Source organism: Nilaparvata lugens, chromosome 3, assembly GCF_014356525.2.
Source record: "Nilaparvata lugens isolate BPH chromosome 3, ASM1435652v1, whole genome shotgun sequence".
In the NCBI taxonomy this organism is placed as follows: Eukaryota; Metazoa; Arthropoda; class Insecta; order Hemiptera; family Delphacidae; genus Nilaparvata; species Nilaparvata lugens.
The window spans coordinates 38969974-38997706 of NC_052506.1; the positions used below are offsets into that span (position 1 = coordinate 38969974).

At 34.4% G+C, this 27733-nt stretch overlaps 2 protein-coding genes across 4 annotated transcripts in view; both read left to right on the plus strand.

The window, feature by feature from the left end:
• LOC111059730 (nuclear receptor coactivator 2) overlaps window positions 1-27733 on the plus strand; it is a 354078-nt gene that overhangs the window by 43780 nt on the left and 282565 nt on the right. The window lies entirely within an intron of this gene.
• LOC120350221 overlaps window positions 16203-27733 on the plus strand; it is a 104217-nt gene continuing 92686 nt past the window's right edge. The window contains exon 1 of the mRNA XM_039422787.1: window positions 16203-16210. Within this exon, the coding sequence (XP_039278721.1) occupies window positions 16203-16210 (8 nt within the window). The remainder of the gene's footprint in view (window positions 16211-27733) is intronic.

Genomic DNA, 27733 nt, shown 5'->3' on the forward strand with positions numbered 1-27733 from the left:
GCTCCCTAAAAACTCCAGTCATTTATTCATACATTCATTTACGAACATGAAATCATAATATTAAATCAGTAAAGAGACTTTTTAAATGGTTCTTTAGATATCTGTTTCTCATAAATTGAAATTTGTAGAACAAAAATGGATTTTCTATCAACATTTGAAACGGTTACACATAGCTTTTTACTTCCTATTCATAAATCCAAAATGTAATAAATATTATACAGAGTGGGTGAAAAGTCCGAGAACAGCTTAATATCTCATACACAAAGGTAATTTAATGGTGGGTGTAATCGGGGATCCCTATCAAATTGAAAATACTACTTTACTATGACTTCAAAAATCTGGTCCGCCATATTGAATGCAACTTTATTTTTTTTAAATCGGAAGGTTGTCATATGATACATGATTTCGATACAAAATTTCGAGAAAAAATGAATGGTGGAAACCGCACATCGATATCTCAAACCGTTCAGAAGATATTTTTACATCATTAATTAATACCACTTATGTATTTCATTTCTGATATGCATGATATTGATTAATAATGTGAATATCTTCTGAACGGTTTGAGATATCTATATTCGGTTTCCGCCATTCATTTTTCATTGAAATTTCGTATCGAAATCATGTATCGCATGACCACCTTCCTATTTGAAAAAATAAAGTTGCATTCAATAAGGCTGATCCAAGATGGTGGACCATATTTCTAAAGTCAAAGTAAAGTAGTATTTCCAATTTGAGTAGGATCCCCGATCACACTCACCATCAAATTACCTTTGTGTATGAGATATGAAGCCGTTCTCGGACTTTTTTGCTCCTTTCTGCTTTGAATAGTATTGATTAATAATGTGAATATCTTCTAAACGATTTCAGATATCGATATGCGGTTTTCGCCATTCTTTTTTTCTTGAAATTTCGTATCGATATTACATATCGCATGACCACCTTCCTATTTAAAAAAATGAAGTTGCATTCAATATGTCGGACCAGATTTTTGAAGTCATAGTAAAGTAGTATTTTCAATTTGAGCAGATCTCCAATCTTACCCACCGCAAATAACCTTTGTGTATGAGATATTAAGCCGTTCTCGGACTTTTCACCCACCGTATGGGTTTATAAATTACAAACTTATAAATTACTCAATTCCTTCCCATAACTATGAAATATGATGATTTAATGATGTAAAATCGGGCTCTCATACAGTCACGCTCACTTTAGCCTCTCAACTACTTCCATTATACTATAACATACTACTACTACTACTACTACTACTTGTACTAGTAGTACTAGTAATAGTAATACTACTCGTGTATTTGTATAAAAAAGATTGATATTCTAGGGTCTATATACAGAGTGAGGGTTGTAACTCGACTATTTTAAATGTAAATACCCATTGTGTGGTACATCATTTTAAAGCCTTTTTGAAACAAGAAAGATGGCATCGACAAAAATGTTCTATGTTACTTTTATTCAAAATAGCGGCTGATTAAAGTTTGAGTTTTTAAAGAAATAATTGATAAATTTTAATCAGCCGCCATTTTGGATAAAAGTATCATAGAGCATTTTTATTGATGTCATCTTTCTAGTTTTGAGAAAGCCTTTAAAATGATGTATCATACAATGGGTGTTTACGTTCAAAATACAACCCCTCATTTCTTTAAAAACTAAAACTTCAATCAGCCGCCATTTTGGATTCAAGTATCATAGAACATTTTTGTCGATGCCATCTTTCTTGTTCCAAAAAGGCCTTCAAAATGATTATCACACAATGGGTGTTTACATTTAAAATATTCGAGTTACAACCCCTAGGTCATCCCCTTATGAGGGATTGAAATTCAGGTTCACGTCAAAAGGTAGAGTATTTGACCAATAACTTATCCTGAAAGTTACAGTATTATATCTATAACAGTCTCCAATTTATTGAAGGGTTCCCATACATATGACTCACTCTCTATACAACACCTCTTGTCATCTGTATTTCATTGTACATTACTTGAATTAGAATAAATATCGGGGCACCGAGCTTCGCTTGTTATTTTTATTTATTGATAAACAGAACCATGGCTTACTTTAGTTAATCTATCTATAGTAGGCTGTGACAGAACACAATTTTCTAAAATGGTCTTTTTTATATTTCACAGCTGGCTATACGTCATCTTATGAATTTCGGGGATGCGATATTTTGATTTTTTACATACTCACTCGCTCACTCACTTTTTTACCATCCACAGCTGTTACAGCCAAGGATGTATTATCCTTTTAATGTCGTTCATCGAGTTTTCCCAAGGATGAGACCTAGTGCAATCGAAAATCATAAACCTACTATGTTCCAAATTTCGTGAAAATCGTTAGAGCCGTTTTCGAGGTCCGTTGAACATAAAAATATTATACCACCCATATAACCAGATAACCACATAACCATATAAATAAATAAATAAATCTATATATATATATATAAATTGTTCGCTTACTATAATAGGTTTCCTGTGTATCCTGTATCTGTGTCTTCTTACTGTATTCTTCCTTTATCTGTATTCAGTACTTATTAAAGTACGTTATGACTAATCGATTTTGAAAAAGTAATGAATCTGAAGCAGAGAAGTTGAGTTGCGCTTGCGCAGCAGTGCAACAAGTAACCCATATTACCTTTTTCACTTGAATTGCTCTTTGTTCTGCAAGCGGACCCACTTCTTGCTGGAGCATGTAATCTGGCGACCTTGCCACACCATCATCATCATCATCATTCCTTCACTCGATCCGCCTTCTTTCCCATCCTTTCTGTGCAAGGAGGATATCTCGATTTCATGCCTTGCCCTATCCACCTTGCCATGATTGCCTATTCAATCTATTACCTTTCTTTAGCATGTTGTGTAGTTGCGGTCCCCTACCCTCTGACAGATCTCATCAATACTTCTTTTCGTCTATCATTGGAGTTTGCCGTGCGGCTGTTGCCTTGAAAAATGAGCCTCCATACATTTCCACAATGCCTCCGACTGTCACGGCCATTCCATCCCCTTTGCACCAGTCATACGTAACCTCCAAAAAAATACTTGATTCAAGCCGTCGTGAATCTTCACATCTGGGCTTTGTATATAGTCTGTATCACAGGTTGATGAACTTTATTATATTTACTAGATGTTATAACTTTTACTTTCATGTGCACTAGCTGTAATTTCAATTATTTAGACAAGAATATGGCAGGTCAACTTCACCTGCATAACATTCCCTCATTAGAAACATTAAACTTTTGAATTGCCACAAAAACAGTTCTTACAAATTATTCTACCAGATAGAAGAATCTTCTATATTGTTGAAATATAAAATTGGAATTCTGTAATGAAATTTAATTTTCTTATTATAAGCTTTATGCTTCCTTCTTCTCAGTTTGATACTATCTGGGACATGACATTCACAGACAGCTGGTATAACATTACTGTTTGGAGTCCCTACTTCAGTCACTACCTCCGTAAACAAAGCCGTAGTGCAATCGTGTGAGGTCAGCACAGGTAGGGCTCCTACACCAATAAAAATTCGTTGATTTCAGCTGATCTTTATCATCTAGTGCTTCTATTGGTGTAGGAGCCTGGAGGTTACAGAGGTACTGCTTCAGTACGCATCTCACTTCAATTCGCAAATTTATAATTTTTTATATAAAAATTACCTTCTTCCTGATTTTAAATAATAATTTCACAGAAGTACTGATGTCTACTTTCAATAAGCAATCTATACTTGAATCTTATTTTTATGTAGAAAAAAAAACATTTTAAATCTTGTTAGTTTTGAACAATTTAAGTTATATTACTGAATTCGGGTAATGAAGATCTTCTTCTTCTGACTTACACGGTATAGGCATGATTGCCTGTTCCGATCTTTAAAATAGCCTTGGAAATAAAAATTTATCAAAAATATAATTAAAATCAAACTTTAAAATCGTGTCTAGTTTCAAGACCACCTTTTCCTTGGTCTTCCAACGTCTCTCTTACCTGCTGGTTTATAGTTGAGTGCTTTCACAGGGTAATGAAGATGTTAAGTGGTATTACTGTTTTACTTTTCTCTTTCCATTTTAGTAACTTTCGATCAAGTAAATAAATAAGAGCTTCAATTCAATTGATGGGACAAAAATGGCGATCAATTTGTTTGGCGTTTGGGTGGGTACCAGTCAGGAGTCAGCCAACAGATTGGAGTGAAAAGCGAATTGAGATGCGAGGAGCGTCGAGTGAAGACTGGCGTCCTGAGACACAGCACAGCGTCTAATGCAATTTGTCCGTCAGGCAGGCTGTTAACATTCAACAGCTGTACTGGCGAATTGTGTTGCCTCGTTGCCCGTCCAATCACTATCACTGTGTTCACGCAAACCTCTGTGGCCAAAAGAGATTATGATGATAAGGCCCGGTTGCACAAAAGCCTTTTAAATATTAATAATCATCATCATCTTCTTCTTACCAGGCCTGTACCGGCATCCATTTCATTCTTGGTCTTCCTAGAAAGAAATGGATGCCTTTACAGGCCAATAGAGCCTAATCCTTGTAAGAAGATGATGATGATAAATTTTAATCATGATTAAATTTCACGAGAACCAATCAGAGAAGATTTTTTAGAGAAGAAAAAATTGCTGCTCTGATTGGTTCTCGTGGCATGTAATCGGGATTAAAAGTTAAAAGACTTGGGGAACCGGGTGTCAGTCTTGAAGAATGATAAATACAGTAGGTATGCAGAAAAGCTTGGGATGAAAAAATGAGCTTAAATTTTTGAATTAATGCTTTTTGAGGATTTAGGGCCGGTTTCCAAGCTCGGGATGTAGCTAAGTTCTAGACTTTAAACAGCTGGAGTCAGAAAATTGGCTTTCCGAAACGGGGCGTAGTCGCAGTTTTTATGATAAACTTTATTTTCTCATTTCTATAATTGGAAACGTTTTTTCATGACGAAATGAAACATTCCTAAATAATTCAAAATAGCTGAAACTTTATACTATTTTCTCTTTATTTTATTTTGTGTTCAATTTTCTAGTTTTTCGAAATATAATTTTAACGTGGACTGCGACTACGTCCCGTTTCGGAAAGCCAATTTTCTGTCTCCAGCTGTTTAAAGTCTAGAACTTAGCTACATCCCGAGCTCGTTAACCGGCCCTAAGTGTTCTCAGTATTTTTATTGTTATGTTTTATATGTATTCTTTATTTTATTATTTAATGATTATATTCTATTATAACTTTAACCTATGTAATGTATATTCTTTATTCTATTTCGGGCCGGTTTCCGAGCTCGGGATCTACAAGTTCTGGAGCGTCTACACAACTTCTCGAGTACACGTTATTCTGGAAGCGCTGGATGATGTCGATATTGGATGGTCGGGTGCATCCCTACAGTTGAATTCCATAGGTCCACACCGGCTTGAGAATCTGCTTGTAGAGAAGCAATTTATTATAATTTGACAACTTCGATGTCCTCCCAAGTAGCCAGTACATTTTCTTGAATTTTATGCCAATGAAAGATAGTGTTCAAAATTTAATTTTTGAAAAAATTATCAATTCAAAACTAGGGAAATAAAGACGTTCTGTGATTAAGCAATGTTTTAAGTTTATCATTCAATGGCAGATTTTACTTATAATCAATGTTTTTCAATCATTCATCTTATAAATATCAATAGACATGTATAATAAAACAAAATGATGAAGATGAATAAAATGAATAAATAGACGAATGATGATGGTCTTCTTCTTTGAGATAATAGAATTGTAGTCATGTATTACATAATGAATGCGATATGATAGAGTACAGTAATTGACTCTGTAGTCAATAATAGCATCATCCTAACCTATTATTGTCTGAAACTCGTCCATTCCTATGGTTGGAGTTGTAAAGATAGTTTCCTACAACATTCAATAAATTGAATATTGAATGGAAATACTCTGTGACGAATTCAAATTAGAAATATGCAGATATTTTCGTTGGCTAAACAGTGAAAATTTGAAAGAAACTAGAATCATTAAGTTGCTTTCAACGTTAAACTAGTCATTATGAATCAGATCGAACTAAAAATATCAAGTGATAATGAAATAACAGACATTTGTTGCTCAAATGCATATTTCAATGTTGCACAAATACATTGTTCATGAAATAATTATGGTTGATAAGCTGGTGATAATCTGACAACGATAATATATATTTGCCCAATTACAGACTGAATCTGTGTAATCATGATTCTGTGGTCTTGTAACTTGAATTAATGTGCTCATTAGAAATCGTCTGACGTTGATTGCACCAACTCTGGCTAAGCTTTCAGCAATAATTGAATGCTGCAAATGAAATGAAACTCGTTCTGATTGGATTCATAGATGAGATTCGTAGCCAATTAACGTTCTAATTTTAGTTGATTCTCTCGTTAGGTACTCATTTATTCCAAACAAAATTAGTTAATCGCCAATTTATTTCTTTTTCCTACGGTAACCTAATAATTTTGTCGCTCTTCAAAACCAATTTGAGTTTTCATCAAATTATTCAGGGTTTTTTGGTGCAACTTCAATTGTCTTTCAGAAAGATGAAAATTACATTCAAACATGTTTGACAATCATCGTGATGGAATGTTGTCGTCCAAGTATAATTTAAAATCAAATCAGATACCTTTTTGTGAAAAAAGCAAATTCGAATAGATTTTTATTGGCTCTACGACTGTCATACTTCAGCCGGGACCGACAATTTTACTTGCCCTTCTGATAACACAGATACTTTTTTGTAATCTTGAGGCGAGACCATGTAAGCGTTTTTAGATTGTGCAGGTAGGAAGCTCTCCGATTGGGTTGGCGCCTAAAAAACGCCTAATATTATATTGCCCTATCTTATAAAGAGTAGGCTCTCACCTCTTACTTGTGACCATCCCTCATCCACTTGAATTGTACTTGAAAATCGTCATATACGAGTATTTTTATATAATTCATAATTCTGTAGATAGGTATGAATAATAAATAAATAAGAGCTTCAATTCAATTGATGGGACAAAAATGGCGATCAATTTGTTTGGCGTTTGGGTGGGTACCAGTCAGGAGTCAGCCAACAGATTGGAGTGAAAAGCGAATTGAGATGCGAGGAGCGTCGAGTGAAGACTGGCGTCCTGAGACACAGCACAGCGTCTAATGCAATTTGTCCGTCAGGCAGGCTGTTAACATTCAACAGCTGTACTGGCGAATTGTGTTGCCTCGTTGCCCGTCCAATCACTATCACTGTGTTCACGCAAACCTCTGTGGCCAAAAGAGATTATGATGATAAGGCCCGGTTGCACAAAAGCCTTTTAAATATTAATAATCATCATCATCTTCTTCTTACCAGGCCTGTACCGGCATCCATTTCATTCTTGGTCTTCCTAGAAAGAAATGGATGCCTTTACAGGCCAATAGAGCCTAATCCTTGTAAGAAGATGATGATGATAAATTTTAATCATGATTAAATTTCACGAGAACCAATCAGAGAAGATTTTTAGAGAAGAAAAAATTGCTGCTCTGATTGGTTCTCGTGGCATGTAATCGGGATTAAAAGTTAAAAGACTTGTGGAACCGGGTGTCAGTCTTGAAAAATGATAAATACAGTAGGTATGCAGAAAAGCTTGGGATGAAAAAATGAGCTTAAATTTTTGAATTAATTCTTTTTGAGGATTTAGGGCCGGTTTCCAAGCTCGGGATGTAGCTAAGTTCTAGACTTTAAACAGCTGGAGTCAGAAAATTGGCTTTCCGAAACGGGGCGTAGTCGCAGTTTTTATGATAAACTTTATTTTCTCAAATGAAACATTCCTAAATAATTCAAAATAGCTGAAACTTTATACTATTTTCTCTTTATTTTATTTTGTGTTCAATTTTCTAGTTTTCGAAATATAATTTTAACGTGGACTGCGACTACGTCCCGTTTCGGAAAGCCAATTTTCTGTCTCCAGCTGTTTAAAGTCTAGAACTTAGCTACATCCCGAGCTCGTTAACCGGCCCTAAGTGTTCTCAGTATTTTTATTGTTATGTTTTATATGTATTCTTTATTTTATTATTTAATGATTATATTCTATTATAACTTTAACCTATGTAATGTATATTCTTTATTCTATTTCGGGCCGGTTTCCGAGCTCTTGATCTACAAGTTCTGGAGCGTCTACACAACTTCTCGAGTACACGTTATTCTGGAAGCGCTGGATGATGTCGATATTGGATGGTCGGGTGCAGCCCTACAGTTGAATTCCATAGGTCCACACCGGCTTGAGAATCTGCTTGTAGAGAAGCAATTTATTATAATTTGACAACTTCGATGTCCTCCCAAGTAGCCAGTACATTTTCTTGAATTTTATGCCAATGAAAGATAGTGTTCAAAATTTCATTTTTGAAAAAATTATCAATTCAAAACTAGGGAAATAAAGACGTTCTGTGATTAAGCAATGTTTTAAGTTTATCATTCAATGGCAGATTTTACTTATAATCAATGTTTTTCAATCATTCATCTTATAAATATCAATAGACATGTATAATAAAACAAAATGATGAAGATGAATAAAATGAATAAATAGACGAATGATGATGGTCTTCTTCTTTGAGATAATAGAATTGTAGTCATGTATTACATAATGAATGCGATATGATAGAGTACAGTAATTGACTCTGTAGTCAATAATAGCATCATCCTAACCTATTATTGTCTGAAACTCGTCCATTCCTATGGTTGGAGTTGTAAAGATAGTTTCCTACAACATTCAATAAATTGAATTGAATATTGAATGGAAATACTCTGTGACGAATTCAAATTAGAAATATGCAGATATTTTCGTTGGCTAAACAGTGAAAATTTGAAAGAAACTAGAATCATTAAGTTGCTTTCAACGTTAAACTAGTCATTATGAATCAGATCGAACTAAAAATATCAAGTGATAATGAAATAACAGACATTTGTTGCTCAAATGCATATTTCAATGTTGCACAAATACATTGTTCATGAAATAATTATGGTTGATAAGCTGGTGATAATCTGACAACGATAATATATATTTGCCCAATTACAGACTGAATCTGTGTAATCATGATTCTGTGGTCTTGTAACTTGAATTAATATGCTCATTAGAAATCGTCTGACGTTGATTGCAACTCTGGCTAAGCTTTCAGCAATAATTGAATGCTGCAAATGAAATGAAACTCGTTCTGATTGGATTCATAGATGAGATTCGTAGCCAATTAACGTTCTAATTTTAGTTGATTCTCTCGTTAGGTACTCATTTATTCCAAACAAAATTAGTTAATCGCCAATTTATTTCTTTTTCCTACGGTAACCTAATAATTTTGTCGCTCTTCAAAACCAATTTGAGTTTTCATCAAATTATTCAGGGTTTTTTGGTGCAACTTCAATTGTCTTTCAGAAAGATGAAAATTACATTCAAACATGTTTGACAATCATCGTGATGGAATGTTGTCGTCCAAGTATAATTTAAAATCAAATCAGATACCTTTTTGTGAAAAAAGCAAATTCGAATAGATTTTTATTGGCTCTATACGACTGTCATACTTCAGCCGGGACCGACAATTTTACTTGCCCTTCTGATAACACAGGTACTTTTTTGTAATCTTGAGGCGAGACCATGTAAGCGTTTTTAGATTGTGCAGGTAGGAAGCTCTCCGATTGGGTTGGCGCCTAAAAAACGCCTAATATTATATTGCCCTATCTTATAAAGAGTAGGCTCTCACCTCTTACTTGTGACCATCCCTCATCCACTTGAATTGTACTTGAAAATCGTCATATACGAGTATTTTTATATAATTCATAATTCTGTAGATAGGTATGAATAAATCTGCTAGAGCTGCGCTCACATACGTCCAAAATGTGGTTCGAAACAAAACTATTCGGATCCCACACCAGTACACTCATTAATCACATGTGTATGTATACAATCATCCATTACCTTTGAGAGCTCAAAACGTGATAATGATTGGCTGATTGGTCACCTCAGATGCGCAATAATCGCTTCATATTCAAATTTCATAGTGGAGCTGTCAACAATTTCAAAGTTTTGAAAGTAGGTGAATGGAGAAAATGCATCTCATTTTGAATAGGCACAATTCTAACAGAGGTGAAGCTAATTTGTTTTCGAAACTGTTGAATGCATTTCGACGGAATGTAAAGTTGAGTTTAATAATAATAATAATAATAGTTGGCCTCCACATCATCACCCCTTACAGCCAACCCGTTCCACCATATGGCGCCAAGTGACTTGTAAGTATGCTTAGGCATTTTCGTGCAATAGAATGGCACATTGCCTTGGTATATTGCAGCTTGTGGTGCTGTTCCTGGGGGAGTTACTATCGCCTCCAAGGATAGGCCGACACACGTATAATGAATCTTGTGTGGAGTACAAATAGTCCCACGTTACTAGCCAAATTGTATAGTGCTGTATTTTAAATGCCTCACTTTGCGTCTGCAAATTGTGTTGTGCTGCAAATATATATAGCTCCACGTATAACGAATCTTGCACTGAGTCACCAGTATTGAGGTTAGAAATTTTGAAAATGTGTGCGTGGACGCTGAGTGAACACCAGACTGATTGAGTCACTACAAGATTCCATACAATCGTCTGAATCGCGGGTGGCATAAACACTCGCTCACCCTTGATTCTTCTTATGACAGATTGTATAATGATAAAAATTTTTAAAAGTAGTGTAGCGGTTGCTAAACACTGAATACGGATATCTTAAAACTATTACCGGTGATGGAACAGCATATAAAATCATACAGGTCGAGCAAAAATCCCGATGTAGATAATTTACCGGACTGCGTCTCTAATAAGTTCCGAAAGGTTAAAATAGGATACTAAGGACCAGAGATCATTCGGAATATATTTCGAGAACAGAGTCTTGTCGGGTTTTATGCTCTATTGTAGGAAATTATATGATCTCCAGTTGCATCTGCTATACAGTCGACGAATTCGCTCCTAAGTCGAAGTTGGTAACAGATAAAAGCTGATATATAAGCAGGTAAGGACAGAGAATAGGTAATCTCGATCTGACCCCACACACTACATCCACTTAGATCTGTTCCAGTATCCAGGTTGATTCAATTATTTCAATGATTGTACTTGATCGGTTCTTGATGATATAGAACGTGTCAGACACAATGATTGACAGGCTTAAGAAATAATCGAACTCAGAAGACGAATTGACAAAATGGAAATATAATATAATAAAATATATGATTTGACAGTGCAGATTCAGAGCTTGGGTTACAGATTGAAAATAGTTTAACATTAACAAAATAATTAGAAGTTTGCTTGTGTTCGCCTGATTCAACAGAATTTATAATTGATAATTTTAACAATCTTTGAGAAATGGTGAAAATAAATTATAAAATATTTTAAAAAATTGCTCGGGTCGTGGTTCTGGCTGCAGAGGATAGTTAATCAACTACAAGTTCTTATAAATTCTATATCAAGTAAAATCTAGGATCTTAATGGTTATAAGCGCTTGTTGGCGTGGCCATTACTTTAACGAAGAAAAATTTTATATTTTCTGCACTGTATTTTCTTTCGAAGCAAAGATTGGGGCCCCAAAATATAAAACTCACGTGAATCCTCTTGGCAGTCGTGGTTCCTTTAGATCAAATTTTGTTTGATCGGTGGCTGGTCCAGGCTTCGGTTTTAGAACGTGTGGAATTTCAATTAAGTATCTTCTTCACCAAATAAATTAGGGGACAGTTAAATTAGAATTTCTAGAATTATCGATTGATGAAATGAATTTACAAATAATAGATAAATTAGCCTAAAATATTGGCTCACAGATAAAATATATAAAAATTGAACAAAATTTCACTAATAGGTCTTTGGTAACTTTGAACAAGGTCTTAACGGTGAGGATTTTAAAAGGGAAGTCTTGTCTTCTTCTAAGCCTTTTGCTAGAACCTTTTCTCTGAGAATCTCTGTGTAATTAATTTGCATGAAAATTTGCCATTGGTAGAATGATTATGACGTAGGCATGACGTCAGTGGCAAGCAGTAAAATATAATTCCTTTGATTACAATAATAACTTAATTTGTATAATTTTTTAAACTGCTCAATTCTCTAGTTACAGTTCCTCTATACAGTGTACATGCACTAGCATATATGATAAGGCAGGTTTGTTGTCTGATAACAGATTAACATATGATGTTTTCAAACGATCATCCCTTTTGGTGCTATTTCTATGACATATGATTGGCTTAGACTTGCCAAAGAGATTCATTCACCATGTGACTCAGTTGAATCAATAATTTATAATTTAATATTTCTATACAATTCTTATTATGTTCGAAACTGTTATAATTAATTTTTGCTGCTCTTATCAATAATACAATATTCATGCTTTGACCTAGTTCGTTACAATAACATTCGACATTATAATGTAATTTCGTGAATAATAAATAAATTTTAACAATAATTCATACATTTTATTTTTCTATTTGAAATTCTTGGTCCTTTATCAATAGTTCTTAATTTTAGAAATAATATTATAGCTTGCATGAAAACCTGGCATGACATTTATAGTATTGAGTTAGTCAGCTGTGTCTGAGCTGCTACAAAAACATCTGATCAATAGTAAACAAAAGTGTAACCTCCAAAAGTTCAATGAGCAATTCATAAATGTCTTGTATTCAAATTGCAAAATAATTATAATTTTATTAAATAAGTCTCTGGAAAAAATGCGTAGTACGGAACGGTACTCTTATCTGATACTCAGCTGTTGATAAGGAAGCCTTATCGCTCAGGTGCTGACTATTCGTTTGGTAGATCTTTCATTCTATAAGGGTAATACAATTTTCCTAGCTAATTCTCTCCTTTCATGAGATTTACTCAAAAAATTCATCACAAGCTGTAAAAAAAAACATTTAGAAGTCGTATCACTCAAGTATATTTTACATTGTTCGAATTTTCCACTTAAAAATGTTGGTTGCTTCAAAAAAGTCAATTTGATTAGACAATTTATTGCCAACTTCCATACATCTCTCCAAAGGGGAGGTACAGCTTCTTAGGAAAGCGTGAAATTGATGATAATGTCTCAAATTTCGTGGAGGAACAACGACTCCAACTCCTCGATCACCAATGAAGACATTAATATAAGAACAATGCATCAAACTTGGTTCTTCTCCATTCCAGAGATTCAAATTTCACGGAATCGCAGAATTGTCTGTAAGAGAGTTCCCCTCCATGTCTGGCATAAGTCGTTTTAATACAAGATGCACAAATCTTCTTTGAACAGATTCAATTTTCTTAGATGTACATTGTCTGTCTCTGTTTCAAATAATAGAAGCATACTCCAGATGACATCGGACAAGTGAACAATAGAGGGTCTTCATTGTGCAGGGATCCCTGAAATCTCTTCCAATCCATCTCATGACTCCAAGTTGTCTTCTTGCCCTTGCCACAATATTATCGACATGCACAGTCGATAATAAAACCTTTTATAATAAACTACTAAAGGTTTTATTAAACCTTTTATAATAACTATTGGAATTCTATCAGAGCCTGGAGAAGAGTTTTTTAGGTCATAAATTTCCTTGAGAACGTCCTCCTCATTCACATCAGGTAATCCAAAAGATGATGAACTGGGATTATCATTGACTGGAGTGCAAGCAGTTGTTGAGATATTTTTCTGATTTAAGGAGAAGTAATTGCCAAAGTGCTCACAAATGTTGTGTGGTTCAGTCACTGTCACCTCATAAACTGATATAGTGGATGGACAATTATTAGCCTCAGTCCTGTTGTCCCTTACATATTCCCAAAAACATATTGGCTGGGTTTGCAGATATGACTCTGTCTTTTGAGTCATAATGAATTTGTCTTGAAGTAATTGACCTTATACCTGAGAGCGGAGAGTAGAATACTTTGAGTAATCTCTGTCAATCAAACTCTTTTTGTATCTCTTGTGTGCTTTCTTCTTGACTTTTATCATTCTGATCAATTTGCCTGAGAACCAACTGGGAAAAGCTGACCGTTTTGGTGTCCTTTTTGGAATGCAGTTATGCATGGCTTTCTTCAAGACATCAGTTAGTGTTTCTGCAGCTCCATTGGGATCATTATAGTTCACAATGTTTTGCCAATCAGTATCTCTCACCTCCTCATATAGTTTGTAATAATCTCCTTCCCTGAAGCAGTATACTGCTTTTGGAGCAGTTGGTGTGTGCCACCAGTGTGTGCCACCATATAGCAATGTTCTGAACATTCACAGCAAAAGGTGGATGATAAACATCTGGGGTAACGAATGGGGAAACTGAATGGGACACAGCAATGTTCTTCAGGTTACTGACCACCAAGTCAAGTACACGGTCATCATTTGAGCCCCTATTGAATTGATTTAAGCAGTTCTCTTCTAGAAACTGTAATACTACTTCGGCTCTTTGTAGTGCTTGCTAATGAGCATTGGGAACAAGAGAGTAATCCATCCAATGAACAGCATCAGCATTGAAGTCACCCAATATAATCAGGTCAAGTGAGTCACCAACCAATTTTTCACTCAGTTTTTCAAAATATCTGCTCAAGGATGACAAATCAGAAGTAGGAGAGACATAGTGACAAGCAATCAGAAGATGATTCCCAGGAAGTTTGATTTCAATCCAGATGACTTCAGGTAAGAAGTTCAAGGTCCAATCGCCTCGTTGCCGGTAGGGATCTTTTACAGCAAGCAGTGAGCCTCCACCTCCAGTCTGTCCTGTAGTATCATATTGCCTTTCAGCTCTGAACACATTGTAATCGGGTGGAAAGAAGTTTGAGCTATTATATTTATCGCCTATCCAGGATTCAGTTATAGCTACAATATCACAATCATTACTAACAACTGAAGTAAGAAATTCCATCGACTTTGTTCTTAGACCTCTGACATTTTGATAAAATATATTTAAGTCCTTCATTGCGAGCGACCCAATGAATTCACACTAGCTTTTCCGCCAACAGGCTTACAGGAGAATGAGACAGTTTCCCGTAGAATGGAGAGATAATAGCTCCTTCAGGCCAGGCATCAGGCTTACAAACTTCAAGGAATACATTTTCAGAGACAAGTACATGAAAAGAGCTGTAAGAGTCTGGAAATTTTGATTGGAGTTTAGTAGATGAAACAAAACCTTTTGATGTAGTGCTCCTGACAAGATTCTCAATATCATTTTCTGATGTTTCAGAGGAAAAACGACTAGCGAACAATGCCTTATTTCTCATTCTAGTGGTTATATTTGTATCCTTTCCTGATCCAATTTGAACCAGCCTTTTGCTCTTTTTTTCGGCATAGTGGAGTTTGTTAAGATACTTTGAAGCGTCAGTGTTTTGCTTACCAACATTGGTCTGCGGATCTCTTTTCCCTTGTCTTGGTTTTTTAGCCACAGCAGACCAAGGTTCAGATAGCTTGGGAGGTAAGTCGTTCTGCTTGTCCTGCAGAGCTGACTCGTCTATGACGATAGGAGAGGGAGCAGGCGCATCATTATTCACCAGCGAGGATTTGGATCTTTCTATTCGGATCTTACTAATTTCTGAACTGGGAGACACGTTGTATATTTTCGAAATCACATTAACATCGTTGTTTAGCAAAGCATCTCTTAATCTCAAGTTTTCCTCAGTCAATGAAGAAATTTCCAACCTCAACGCTGCTACTTCTGATGAAAGGTTACAAATGAGAGAGGCATTTGTCTCCTCTAAGCTACGGAACCTTTCAGCAAAAGAAGCTTCCAAATTCCTAAGCATACTTACAATTTCAATTTGTTTTAAATTGTCCATTGGGACATCGTCATTGAATTGGAGTCGGAGTTGAGATTCCGACTGGTCAATAATTGACCAGCAGCTAGCGGCCGTATCGGTGTATTGTCATTTACTATCAACGACTCTTTATTCATGCATGCATGACAATTAAAGCCTGAGTCTTTGAAAAAGTCAAGTTCTTCTTCACTTATTTCTAAACAAACTACATGTTGTCTTGTTGTACAAGTCTCACATTGTAGGATCTCTTGTCGGCCATATATTACTTTATTACACTTACTACATTTTTCTTTACTTGGTGCCATATATTTTTATTATTATTACCATGAGAATCTTCTCTCTTGTTCCTATCCTATAAACAAAGATAATATGTTTCCATTCTATAGCAATGCAGGAACTTCGTCAAAGATTTAAAAGGTCACAGAAACACACAAAAAGTGAATACTCAAGTCGAACACAACTTAAAACAACAATAACTCAATGACTAGAAATGATCAGGTAAATAAGAAGCGACGGTTTACCAGCGCTTAGGATTTTATCGGGAAGATGATGGGAAGAACAATTGCCGAGAGAGCTAGCATAGCGAGGAAGTTGGAGGCTCCTGATATGAAAAGAGGATAAAGGAAGGAGTAAGATTGGGAGGAGAGCTATAGCAGTGACAGTTGTCAGATTAAAATAATGACGATAAATATTGCAGCAAAGAGAAGAAGGAGCTGATAAATCACCGAAATCACCGTTATCTACAGTCAAAGATAGGCGAACGAACCAAGCTTCAAAATCGTGCAGAAAGTTCACTGAGTTTCAATTAGAAAGTATTTAAAATCAGTATTATTTAAACCTGTACACCGTGCTAAAAACTTTGAAGTAGTTCACGTTGAAGAGGAGTTCTAACTCCCTCGAACTCAACACTCAAAAGTAGAAAGACACCACAAAAACCACACAAAACTTCAAAAGTTTCACTGAGCGTTTCAGCTACAACCTGTCACGGCAGCAGACTTCTCTGCCAACTGAGTTGACAACAATAATAATGGACCGGGGAAATTTATGGAGTTTCCAAACTTCAGCTATCTTTAGATTTTCTAGATGGATTCTATTAGATGAATAAGTGGGGGTACTGTACTAGCATTTCTGACAGGCTCCCAACTATCGAGCAAGCATTGATTGATGGGAAGTTAATTTCTGGAGAAACGTCGTTTAGCTGTTGAACACCCGTTACTTCCGTGTCAGGTTTCACGATTCCTCACAGACTCGAAAACGAATATTCGTTTTCATGACGGCAACAATGTCCATCCATGTCTGTCCGTTTTACAGGCGATATTGATTCGCTTTTGGCTTCCAAATGAGGCAAAGGGGACCTTGCCTCTGGCCATTGCCGCTCATCAGAGTCAGAAGACAGGAAACGGAGAATGCAATCAGCGATCGACGATCAGCACTGAGCTGTAATTAGAGGTCGTGCGCACTGATGTCGATTGTCGTGTTGGACCAAGTGCTAACAAACTCATGCTGATATCTCTGATCGGGCTGTCGACTGTTCGTTCAATGGAATAATGGATCCAGTTCTTGATGAATTGAAGTCGATTGCAACAGCTTCCGATGAGAGCAGGCTGAGGTTAACCGAATATAGCTCACGTTAAAATTTCTTCCAGATCAACTGATTTCTTTGTTGAAAGCTTGTATAACGCCGAGGGAACTGTTAACTTAGTGATGATGTGTGAGCACACACGAAAGCATGCTCCTGTGAAGGAATAATTTTGATTAGAATAAAGTGGATTTTTTGACAACATTTCAAGTCTTTTCAACTGTTAAATTGTTGATTTGATTGTTTACTTTTGAACTTTACAAACACTGTAAATAAATTTATTGGTGTAAACTTGAACCTATTAAATAGACAATATTTACCAATAAACTAGAGCAGTCATCTAAAATATCACCTTATTAATACAACAGGGATATATTGTGGTTCCACCAATCCTAAAATTTATGTATGATAAATGATTGTGAGAACTATTTAATTACTAAATTGATGCTGTTCAGTACATTCAATGTATTTTAGTATACTCAATGTCGATGCAATAGTATTTTCTAATGGTATTACTTTAAAAATGATTACAATTACTGGAAAGGGTGACATTCACCAAGTTAACCGTTAAAATAGAAGGAACCGCCTGAATTTTTTTTTTTTTTTAAGAAGCTGAGATCCAAGGATAATAAGTTGAATAAGAAAAAAGTGCGCGAAAGAAAGTAAACGGCATTATCGCTTGAAATGTAAGAGATTTCTACTACAATAAAAGGCTTAGTTGCTTTTAGTTGGCAAGTGAGGTGAAGTTTATTGCCTCAATAATGTACACGGTTGACCCTGTTCCACGAAGCAGCCCGACTTCTAAGAATTATATTGCAATGGCAAGGGGTGGGGGGTTGTGGTTGGGGTTACTTGCATGGCCAGTCGATAAGACGCGGAAACTGGAGTTCGTGCTAGGGAAATGCAATGGTCGAAAGCTAACATGTTTATGCCCTTTCTACATTGGCCTCTCAATTCCACCCCATCACAATATGTACTGAACATCTTGAACAGTGAATCTCTCCACCAATTCTTTTCATTTTAGCAAAAAAGTATGAAGTTCATGGTATAATGTGAAATGTCTACAACTTTACATTCATTCCTATTGAATTGAATTCATTGTCAAAAAATGATTTGATTCGCATTATCAAAATTCATCCAATTATTCATTTCCGATAGACCAAGGTATCTAGAATACATATAAATCTATTCTAGGTACATTGTGATAGACCTATAAAATCATTGTGATCCCTATGAAATAATAGATAATTAATAGATTAGTGCCTTGAAATTCAAAGTCCTCGTAAATTCTGGTTCAGTCAGAAATAGAAAAGTAATTATTTTTGACCATTTGGTGGAACAGAAATATTGATTTAATACAACAAATATCGAAGCAATTCAATTCGTTCTCTCTTTTTAATTATGGGCTCGTCAATTTACTAAGCTTGCTTAAGCAGTTTTTGAATTTGTTAATAAACAATAATTTGAGATCCATCCTGAGAAAGAATTTTCTTGCTATCATTAAATTAATTTTATCTGATGATGGTTTCTTGATCCATTCCGAGCTGCGATGTATAACACACTTTTTTCTATGTATTTCACACGACCTGCAGTGACTTACTGACTAGTAAGTAAAAATTTGATTATTTACTTGAACATTCGACTGCATGTCGTGTGAAATATATAGAAAAATGTGTTTTGAATTATTTCTGTTTAAGAATGTTGTAATTTCATTTTTATTTTCAAATAGTGAATCTTGTTTCAAGGTTTCATTATTTTTGTCCTATTTATCCATTCGAACAAATTTTCATGCAAAACATTCGGTTCGAACAAATAATAAACTAAGAAAATGATGTCAATTCAGTAAGGGTTGTTGACATCTTATCAGTTTCTTCGTATTCATGCATTTATTCGCTTACAGAAATCTTTTCCAGAAGTCATTATTCTCAGGAAACATGGCAAAGTAACTTTTGAGCTGTAAAATATTTTTCTACAAATTTTGTGCAGCAGTTTTCCTCGTTGAGAGGTGTGGTGGTGTATCAAACTGTAGATTAGACTGCATCAACTTTACAGCGTCGGCGTTTCAGTTCGCCTTTCATAGCTCGTAATAGTAAATTTCCGCTAACGAGCAAACTTCATCTTTGGAATGGCGAAGTTCGGAAGCCACCACAATGGAACGATTGCAAACAACGTTCCCGACCTAGCCAATAGCGCACAGCTCACAGCCAGCAAAGCCAACTCCAACGTCTTGACAAATTATTATCACTATTATTCGACTTGCTTTGCTCGACTTTGGTCTGGCTTCGAGACTGAATAAGCTTCTCAGGATCGCGACTGATACATTGTTGAAACGCGATGCTGATTCGTAACGATGGCTTTTTTAAAATATTCTCTTCGTCTCCGCTGTCTTTTGTCAAGCAGTTGCAGTGACTTTCTTTCTCAAGTTTGCAGTTTGCAATTTCTCACTCAACTAATAAGTTTGACTTATTACTTTTGTAGTAAGTTTTTCAGTTTTCTTCATATTCAAGTACAAAATTCTATTTTTGATTATATCTTATATATTATGGTTTCTGTTCCTGAACAATCAGATTCATCTAATCTGATATCTATACTACTTATAAAATTCTTATCTCACTGACTCACTCACTCACTGATCACGATTTCTGGGAAACTACTGGATGGATTGCAACAAAACTTGGAATATAGATTCCTTATACGTCCTAGGTGCTCACTAAGAAATCTTTTGGCGATATTTCAACTCTAAGGGTGGTTTTTAAGGGTTCAAAGTTCGTCTTTTAGCATGCATATTCTTCTTCTCCCAATCTCTTAATTATAATGGAAATGTCCATATCATATGTTACTATAGAACTATAATCTAGAGAAAGTACCTCTTCGAAAGAGTTGTTAACTGGCAACTAAACTAGTAGTTTTGTGAACAGTAGACCTCGCGCAGTTATAAACCGCAGCCTCCTCTTATACTGTTCATCAGAGTAAATCCTGTCTGTTTGTCGTGTCGGCGAGATATCGGTGTGAAAACGGCTAATGGCTGTTGGGGTTGGTGTATCAAAAATTTAACATTAAAAGTTAATAATCTTTCAAGACATACTGTCAACAGGACAGCCCGAGTTCAAAGCAGAGAAAGTTCGAGAGAATGCTATATTATTTTAGTTATTTATTGCATGCGTTATTGCATGCAATCAATAGTTCATTTACTTATTTATTCACAAGTGTGACGATGGGTTTCCCCAAATATGTATCCTTAACAATACAAATTGTACAGATAGATACAAATGAAAAAAGAAAATAATGATAAAAATAATACGAACTTTTGCATTAATAAATCTAACAAAGAACAAAAATACCACCTAATTCGAAAATGAAAATTACAAAGATTTCAAGACTTATGAAAAAAGTAAAAATAAAACAAATTGCGAATTCAAAATTCAAAACTTATAAAAAATTAAAGACTATAATAACAAATAATGAACAAAAATTTTATCAATAGAATAAATAATAGATAGACCAGTCACTATATTCATTGGTGCATGCAATTTATATTGTACTTCTGATTTTTTAATATATTATTTGGGTACATAAGAAAAGTCCAGAACCAATATTTCTTCATGCAAAATTTCCTTGTGCTAGATACAGAGTGGACCAAAAACCTCGTATTTTCGGCTCATTTACCAGTTTTCAGTTATTTCTGCCAAATATCTTAACCGGACAGAAAAATTTGCTATTGTCTTTTTTCAAGATTATAAAATTCTGAATAGAATGAGATCATTCGGAACTCTCTATCTCCAATGAATACTGAGTTGTGATTTTTTCAAAAAATAAGTGAAATTTGAAGAAAAAATCAATTTTGATGAATTTTAGTTTTTGATCATCAATATCTTCCGATTTTTACCATTTAGATGTAAAATTCAAAATCCCTCTGAGCGTATTTTTGTGCTCTACAATCTGAGATCAGGGAGAGCGCTCTATCTCAAATAGATTTCCAGGTACACTTGACAACAATGCTCCTTGTATTGTGAAAAACACCTAATTTTTCAGCTTCAACCATCATCACCTAGGATAGGGATTTTGAATTATATATCTAAATGGTAACAATCAAAAAATATTGTTCATAAAAAACTAAAATTCCTCAAAATTTGTTTTTTCTTCAAATTTCACTCATTTTAAAAAAATCATAACTCAGTACTCATTGGAGTTAGAGAGTTCCGTATGATCTCATTTCATTCAGAATTTTATGATCTGAAAAACAGGTGAGAGCAAATTTTTCTGTCCGATTACGATATTTGGCATAAATAGCTGAAAACTGGAAAATGAGCCGAAAATACGAGGTTGTTGGTCCACTCTGTATCTAGCACAAGGAAATTTTGCATGAAGAAATTAGTTCTGGACTTCTCTCATGTACCCAAATAATATATTAAAAAATCAGAACTACAATATAAATTGCATGCACCAATGTATATAGTGACTGAACTAATATACAGGGTGATTCATAATTATGGTAAAATATTTTAATACGTGATAGTAGAGGTAAAAATAAGAAAAAAAGTTCATATAAACATATATCCATAAACGCTTCATTAGCGAGCTATACAGGGTGAAAGATTTCGCCCGGAATTCAGTTCCTCTGGTGAAATACACCGATGCTGAATTGTTTGGGGACTAGTTTTTGAAAAACCTATGCTGGATTCATATGGAAAAATATCTGAAAAATTGAATAAAACTAGTCTGGAAGCTGTAGTATGAGTAGTTTTTGAGAAAAAAGTTGAAATATGCAAAAAATTTAAGTAGAAAAACACAGACTTCTACGTTTGATGCCCAATAACTTTCTTCAATGACCAGTAAACAAATATTTTTTCGCAATAAAAATTGTAGAGAATTTAATTCTGAAAAGAATTATGTAAGCTGTGTAAACTAAATTCAAATAAAAGTTGAATAAAATGTATTCTTATGTAGTACATTACACCATAAAAATTTGCTGTTTTATGAGGAGAGAACTAATAACTCATAGGTTGTAGCTGATTGCAAATAAAACATGGATTTTAATAACAGCTGTTTTAAAACAGCTGATTTTTTATGTTTTAAATAAGAAAATATTCAAATGAAATTATCAGCTGAAAATTATTTTCAGAAATACTTTAGCTCACTGTTGAACAAAAAAAAAACAAACTGTAAGTTAGGCCTACTGTAACCGCGCTGTGTTTTTGTTTAATCTATTAACCAGTTATTTGTAACCATTCCACTTTGCTTTCGTGTTGAGTGTTAACTTTTTAAAAAATGGCAGGTAATCTTAGACATTATTCATACTCCGAATTAGCTGACATGCATTTAATGTATGGAGTGGGACACTACTGTAATAGTACTGAAGCAAGACGTTTGTATCAAGAGAACTTTCCTAACCGAATATGTCCAATTTCAAGGTTTTTTGCCACTATTCATCAACGTCTGTCTGAAACAGATTCTTTGATATCCAAAGAGCACATTTATGCAGGCAGACCCCGATCTACTATGACTGTTGAGTTAGAAGAACAAGTTCTTAATGAAATTTATGAACATCCAGAGAAGAGCACAAGAGAATTGTCAGTGCAGTTTAATGTCAATCAATCTATTATTTATTGGAGCGAGTAGAGGGAGACAATTTCAACATCCTCACTAGATTTTGAAATTTTATCAGAAGTATTTCACAAGACATGCAGCTTTGAATATAGAAATTGGCAATTTTTGGGTATTTGAATATGGGCTCAAGTACACTCAACAATAAATTTTCCATTTTTCGACCGAATTTGACTTATGATGCATGATTTTTGGACCGCCTTGACGAGACGAGAAGAATGAAGTGTAGTACGATGCATGGTATAATCTGAGCATTGTGTCAAAAGTTATGTGTTTGAAATTTTGATCCTTGAGGTGTCCTTAAGCGCACCTCTCCACTAGGAAATACTGAAATGAAGTGCATCTAACGGGTGATTCTCATAGAACATAATGTCATGAACTTATGTCATTGTGCGAAATATCAATGTGAGGACAATGTGGTTGGTGATGATGGTTGAAGCTGAAAATTAGGTGTTTTTCACAATACAAGGAGCATTTTTGTCAAATGTACCTGAAAATCTATATGAGATAGAGCGCTCTACCTGATCTCAGATTGTAGAGCACAAAAATACGCCCATAGGGATTTTGATATATATATATGTAAATGGTAACAATCAAAAAATATTGTTGATAAAAAACTAAAATTCCTCAAAATTTGTTTTTTCTTCAAATTTCACTCATTTTAAAAAAATCATAACTCAGTACTCATTGGCGATAGAGAGTTCCGAATGATCTCATTTCATTCAGAATTTTATGATCTGAAAAACAGGTGAGAGCAAATTTTTCTGTCGGATTACGATATTTGGCATAACTAGCTGAAAACTGGAAAATGAGCCGAAAATACGAGGTTTTTGGTCCACTCTGTATCTAGCACAAGGAAATTTTGCATGAAGAAATTAGTTATGGACTTCTCTCATGTACCCAAATAATATATTAAAAAATCAGAACTACAATATAAATTGCATGCACCAATGTATATAGTGACTGGACTAATATACAGGGTGATTCATAATTATGGTAAAATATTTTAATACGTGATAGTAGAGGTAAAAATAAGAAAAAAAGTTCATATAAACATATATCCATAAACGCTTCATTAGCGAGCTATACAGGGTGAAAGATTTCGCCCGGAATTCAGTTCCTCTGGTGAAATACACCGATGCTGAATTGTTTTGGGGACTAGTTTTTGAAAAACCTATGCTGGATTCATATGGAAAAATATCTGAAAAATTGAATAAAACTAGTCTGGAAGCTGTAGTATGAGTAGTTTTTGAGAAAAAAGTTGAAATATGCAAAAAATTTAAGTAGAAAAACACAGACTTCTACGTTTGATGCCCAATAACTTTCTTCAATGACCAGTAAACAAATATTTTTTCGCAATAAAAATTGTAGAGAATTTAATTCTGAAAAGAATTATGTAAGCTGTGTAAACTAAATTCAAATAAAAGTTGAATAAAATGTATTCTTATGTAGTACATTACACCATAAAAATTTGCTGTTTTATGAGGAGAGAACTAATAACTCATAGGTTGTAGCTGATTGCAAATAAAACATGGATTTTAATAACAGCTGTTTTAAAACAGCTGATTTTTTATGTTTTAAATAAGAAAATATTCAAATGAAATTATCAGCTGAAAATTATTTTCAGAAATACTTTAGCTCACTGTTGAACAAAAAAAAAACAAACTGTAAGTTAGGCCTACTGTAACCGCGCTGTGTTTTTTGTTTAATCTATTAACCAGTTATTTGTAACCATTCCACTTTGCTTTCGTGTTGAGTGTTAACTTTTTAAAAAATGGCAGGTAATCTTAGACATTATTCATACTCCGAATTAGCTGACATGCATTTAATGTATGGAGTGGGACACTACTGTAATAGTACTGAAGCAAGACGTTTGTATCAAGAGAACTTTCCTAACCGAATATGTCCAATTTCAAGGTTTTTGCCACTATTCATCAACGTCTGTCTGAAACAGATTCTTTGATATCCAAAGAGCACATTTATGCAGGCAGACCCCGATCTACTATGACTGTTGAGTTAGAAGAACAAGTTCTTAATGAAATTTATGAACATCCAGAGAAGAGCACAAGAGAATTGTCAGTGCAGTTTAATGTCAATCAATCTATTATTTGGAGGATACTAAAAGAGTAACAATTACATCCATACCACCTCCAGAAAGTTCATACTCTATTGCCACGAGACTGTATTCCCCGTGCTAGTATTTGCCAATGGTTTTTAGTGAAAATTGTTTACCCAAACTCTTTAACAACCGTTTTATTCACCGACGAGGCACACTTTACAAGAACTGCTATCGTTAACGTCCACAACCAACATATTTGGGCAGCTGAGAATCCTAATCAATCCTAATCTTTCACAACATCAGTTTTCAGTAAACATTTGGGCAGGAATCATAGGAGATCATCTACTTCTGTTTGAGCTTCCTCCCAGGCTTAATGGCATAATCTAACTAGTCTTTTGGTATAAGTTTAATGTCATTTAGATATGCTACTTTCATATAAGAAAAACTTTTCATAAAAAACCGAATATTTTATTTGCAATCAGCTACAACCTATGAGTTATTAGTTCTCTCCTCATAAAACAGCAAATTTTTATGGTGTAATGTACTACATAAGAATACATTTTATTCAACTTTTATTTGAATTTAGTTTACACAGATTACATAATTCTTTTCAGAATTAAATTCTCTACAATTTGTATTGCGGAAAATTATTTGTTTACTGGTCATTAAAGAAAGTTATTGTGCATCAAACGTAGAAGTCTGTGTTTTTCCACTTGGATTTTTTGCATATTTCAACTTTTTTCTCAAAAACTACTCACACTACAGCTTGCAGACTAGTTTTATTCAATTTTTCACCCTGTATAGCTCGCTAATGAAGCGTTTATGGATATATGTTTATATTAACTTTTTTTTCTTATTTTTACCTCTACTATCACGTATTAAAATATTTTACCATAATTATGAATCACCCTGTATAATAACATTTTCATCGAGGAAGAGCACCTTTTCGCATACAAAATTCTATGACAGTGACGAGACTATATTAATTCATTATTCAAGTTATATTGTTTTGTTCAAGCAATTTTTGTTTGTATGATGGATCTCGAAAACGATTATAACGGCTTTGGCAGAATTCAGGTTATAAATATTTTACTAAAATAATCTGATCATTTAATTCCTGTAGCGAAGCATCATGCTAGTAGTGCATAAAAATAGCATGCAATGATGTATCTGATTTATAGTATACACAGCTGCTGATTTTTCACCAAGTTACATTGAGATATTGAATTGCATGCGTCAAGGCATGCGTTTTTTAATCCACTCGACAGCTGATTTATGATGAATAATTCCAAAGACCTATTTCTTTAAGGTCTTTGAATAATTATTCTATAGTCTGATTTTTACTCTGTATATTGGAGTATGAAGGAGGCTCCTTTTTCCGTTTATATTATCCTTGAAATCCAAAATTTCCAAAAACCTTGTATATACGTCGACGCGCAATTTAAAAAGGAACATACCTGTCAAATTTCATGAAAATCTATTACCGCGTTTCGCCGTAAATGCGCAACATATAAACATTTAAACATTAAGAAAAATGCCAAACCGTCGACTTGAATCTTAGACCTCACTTCGCTCGGTCAATTAATAATTTTGTAAGGTTGGCATTAAGTTGAGATGACTTCATTAGGTTGGCACCAAGTTGAAGAACTAATTAACATGCATTTAATGTATGGAGTGGGACACTACTGTAATAGTACTGAAGCAAGACGTTTGTATCAAGAGAACTTTCCTAACCGAATATGTCCAATTTCAAGGTTTTTTGCCACTATTCATCAACGTCTGTCTGAAACAGATTCTTTGATATCCAAAGAGCACATTTATGCAGGCAGACCCCGATCTACTATGACTGTTGAGTTAGAAGAACAAGTTCTTAATGAAATTTATGAACATCCAGAGAAGAGCACAAGAGAATTGTCAGTGCAGTTTAATGTCAATCAATCTATTATTTGGAGGATACTAAAAGAGTAACAATTACATCCATACCACCTCCAGAAAGTTCATACTCTATTGCCACGAGACTGTATTCCCCGTGCTAGTATTTGCCAATGGTTTTTAGTGAAAATTGTTTACCCAAACTCTTTAACAACCGTTTTATTCACCGACGAGGCACACTTTACAAGAACTGCTATCGTTAACGTCCACAACCAACATATTTGGGCAGCTGAGAATCCTAATCAATCCTAATCTTTCACAACATCAGTTTTCAGTAAACATTTGGGCAGGAATCATAGGAGATCATCTACTTCTGTTGAGCTTCCTCCCAGGCTTAATGGCATAATCTAACTAGTCTTTTGGTATAAGTTTAATGTCATTTAGATATGCTACTTTCATATAAGAAAAACTTTTCATAAAAAACCGAATATTTTATTTGCAATCAGCTACAACCTATGAGTTATTAGTTCTCTCCTCATAAAACAGCAAATTTTTATGGTGTAATGTACTACATAAGAATACATTTTATTCAACTTTTATTTGAATTTAGTTTACACAGATTACATAATTCTTTTCAGAATTAAATTCTCTACAATTTGTATTGCGGAAAATTATTTGTTTACTGGTCATTAAAGAAAGTTATTGTGCATCAAACGTAGAAGTCTGTGTTTTTCCACTTGGATTTTTTGCATATTTCAACTTTTTTCTCAAAAACTACTCACACTACAGCTTGCAGACTAGTTTTATTCAATTTTTCACCCTGTATAGCTCGCTAATGAAGCGTTTATGGATATATGTTTATATTAACTTTTTTTTCTTATTTTTACCTCTACTATCACGTATTAAA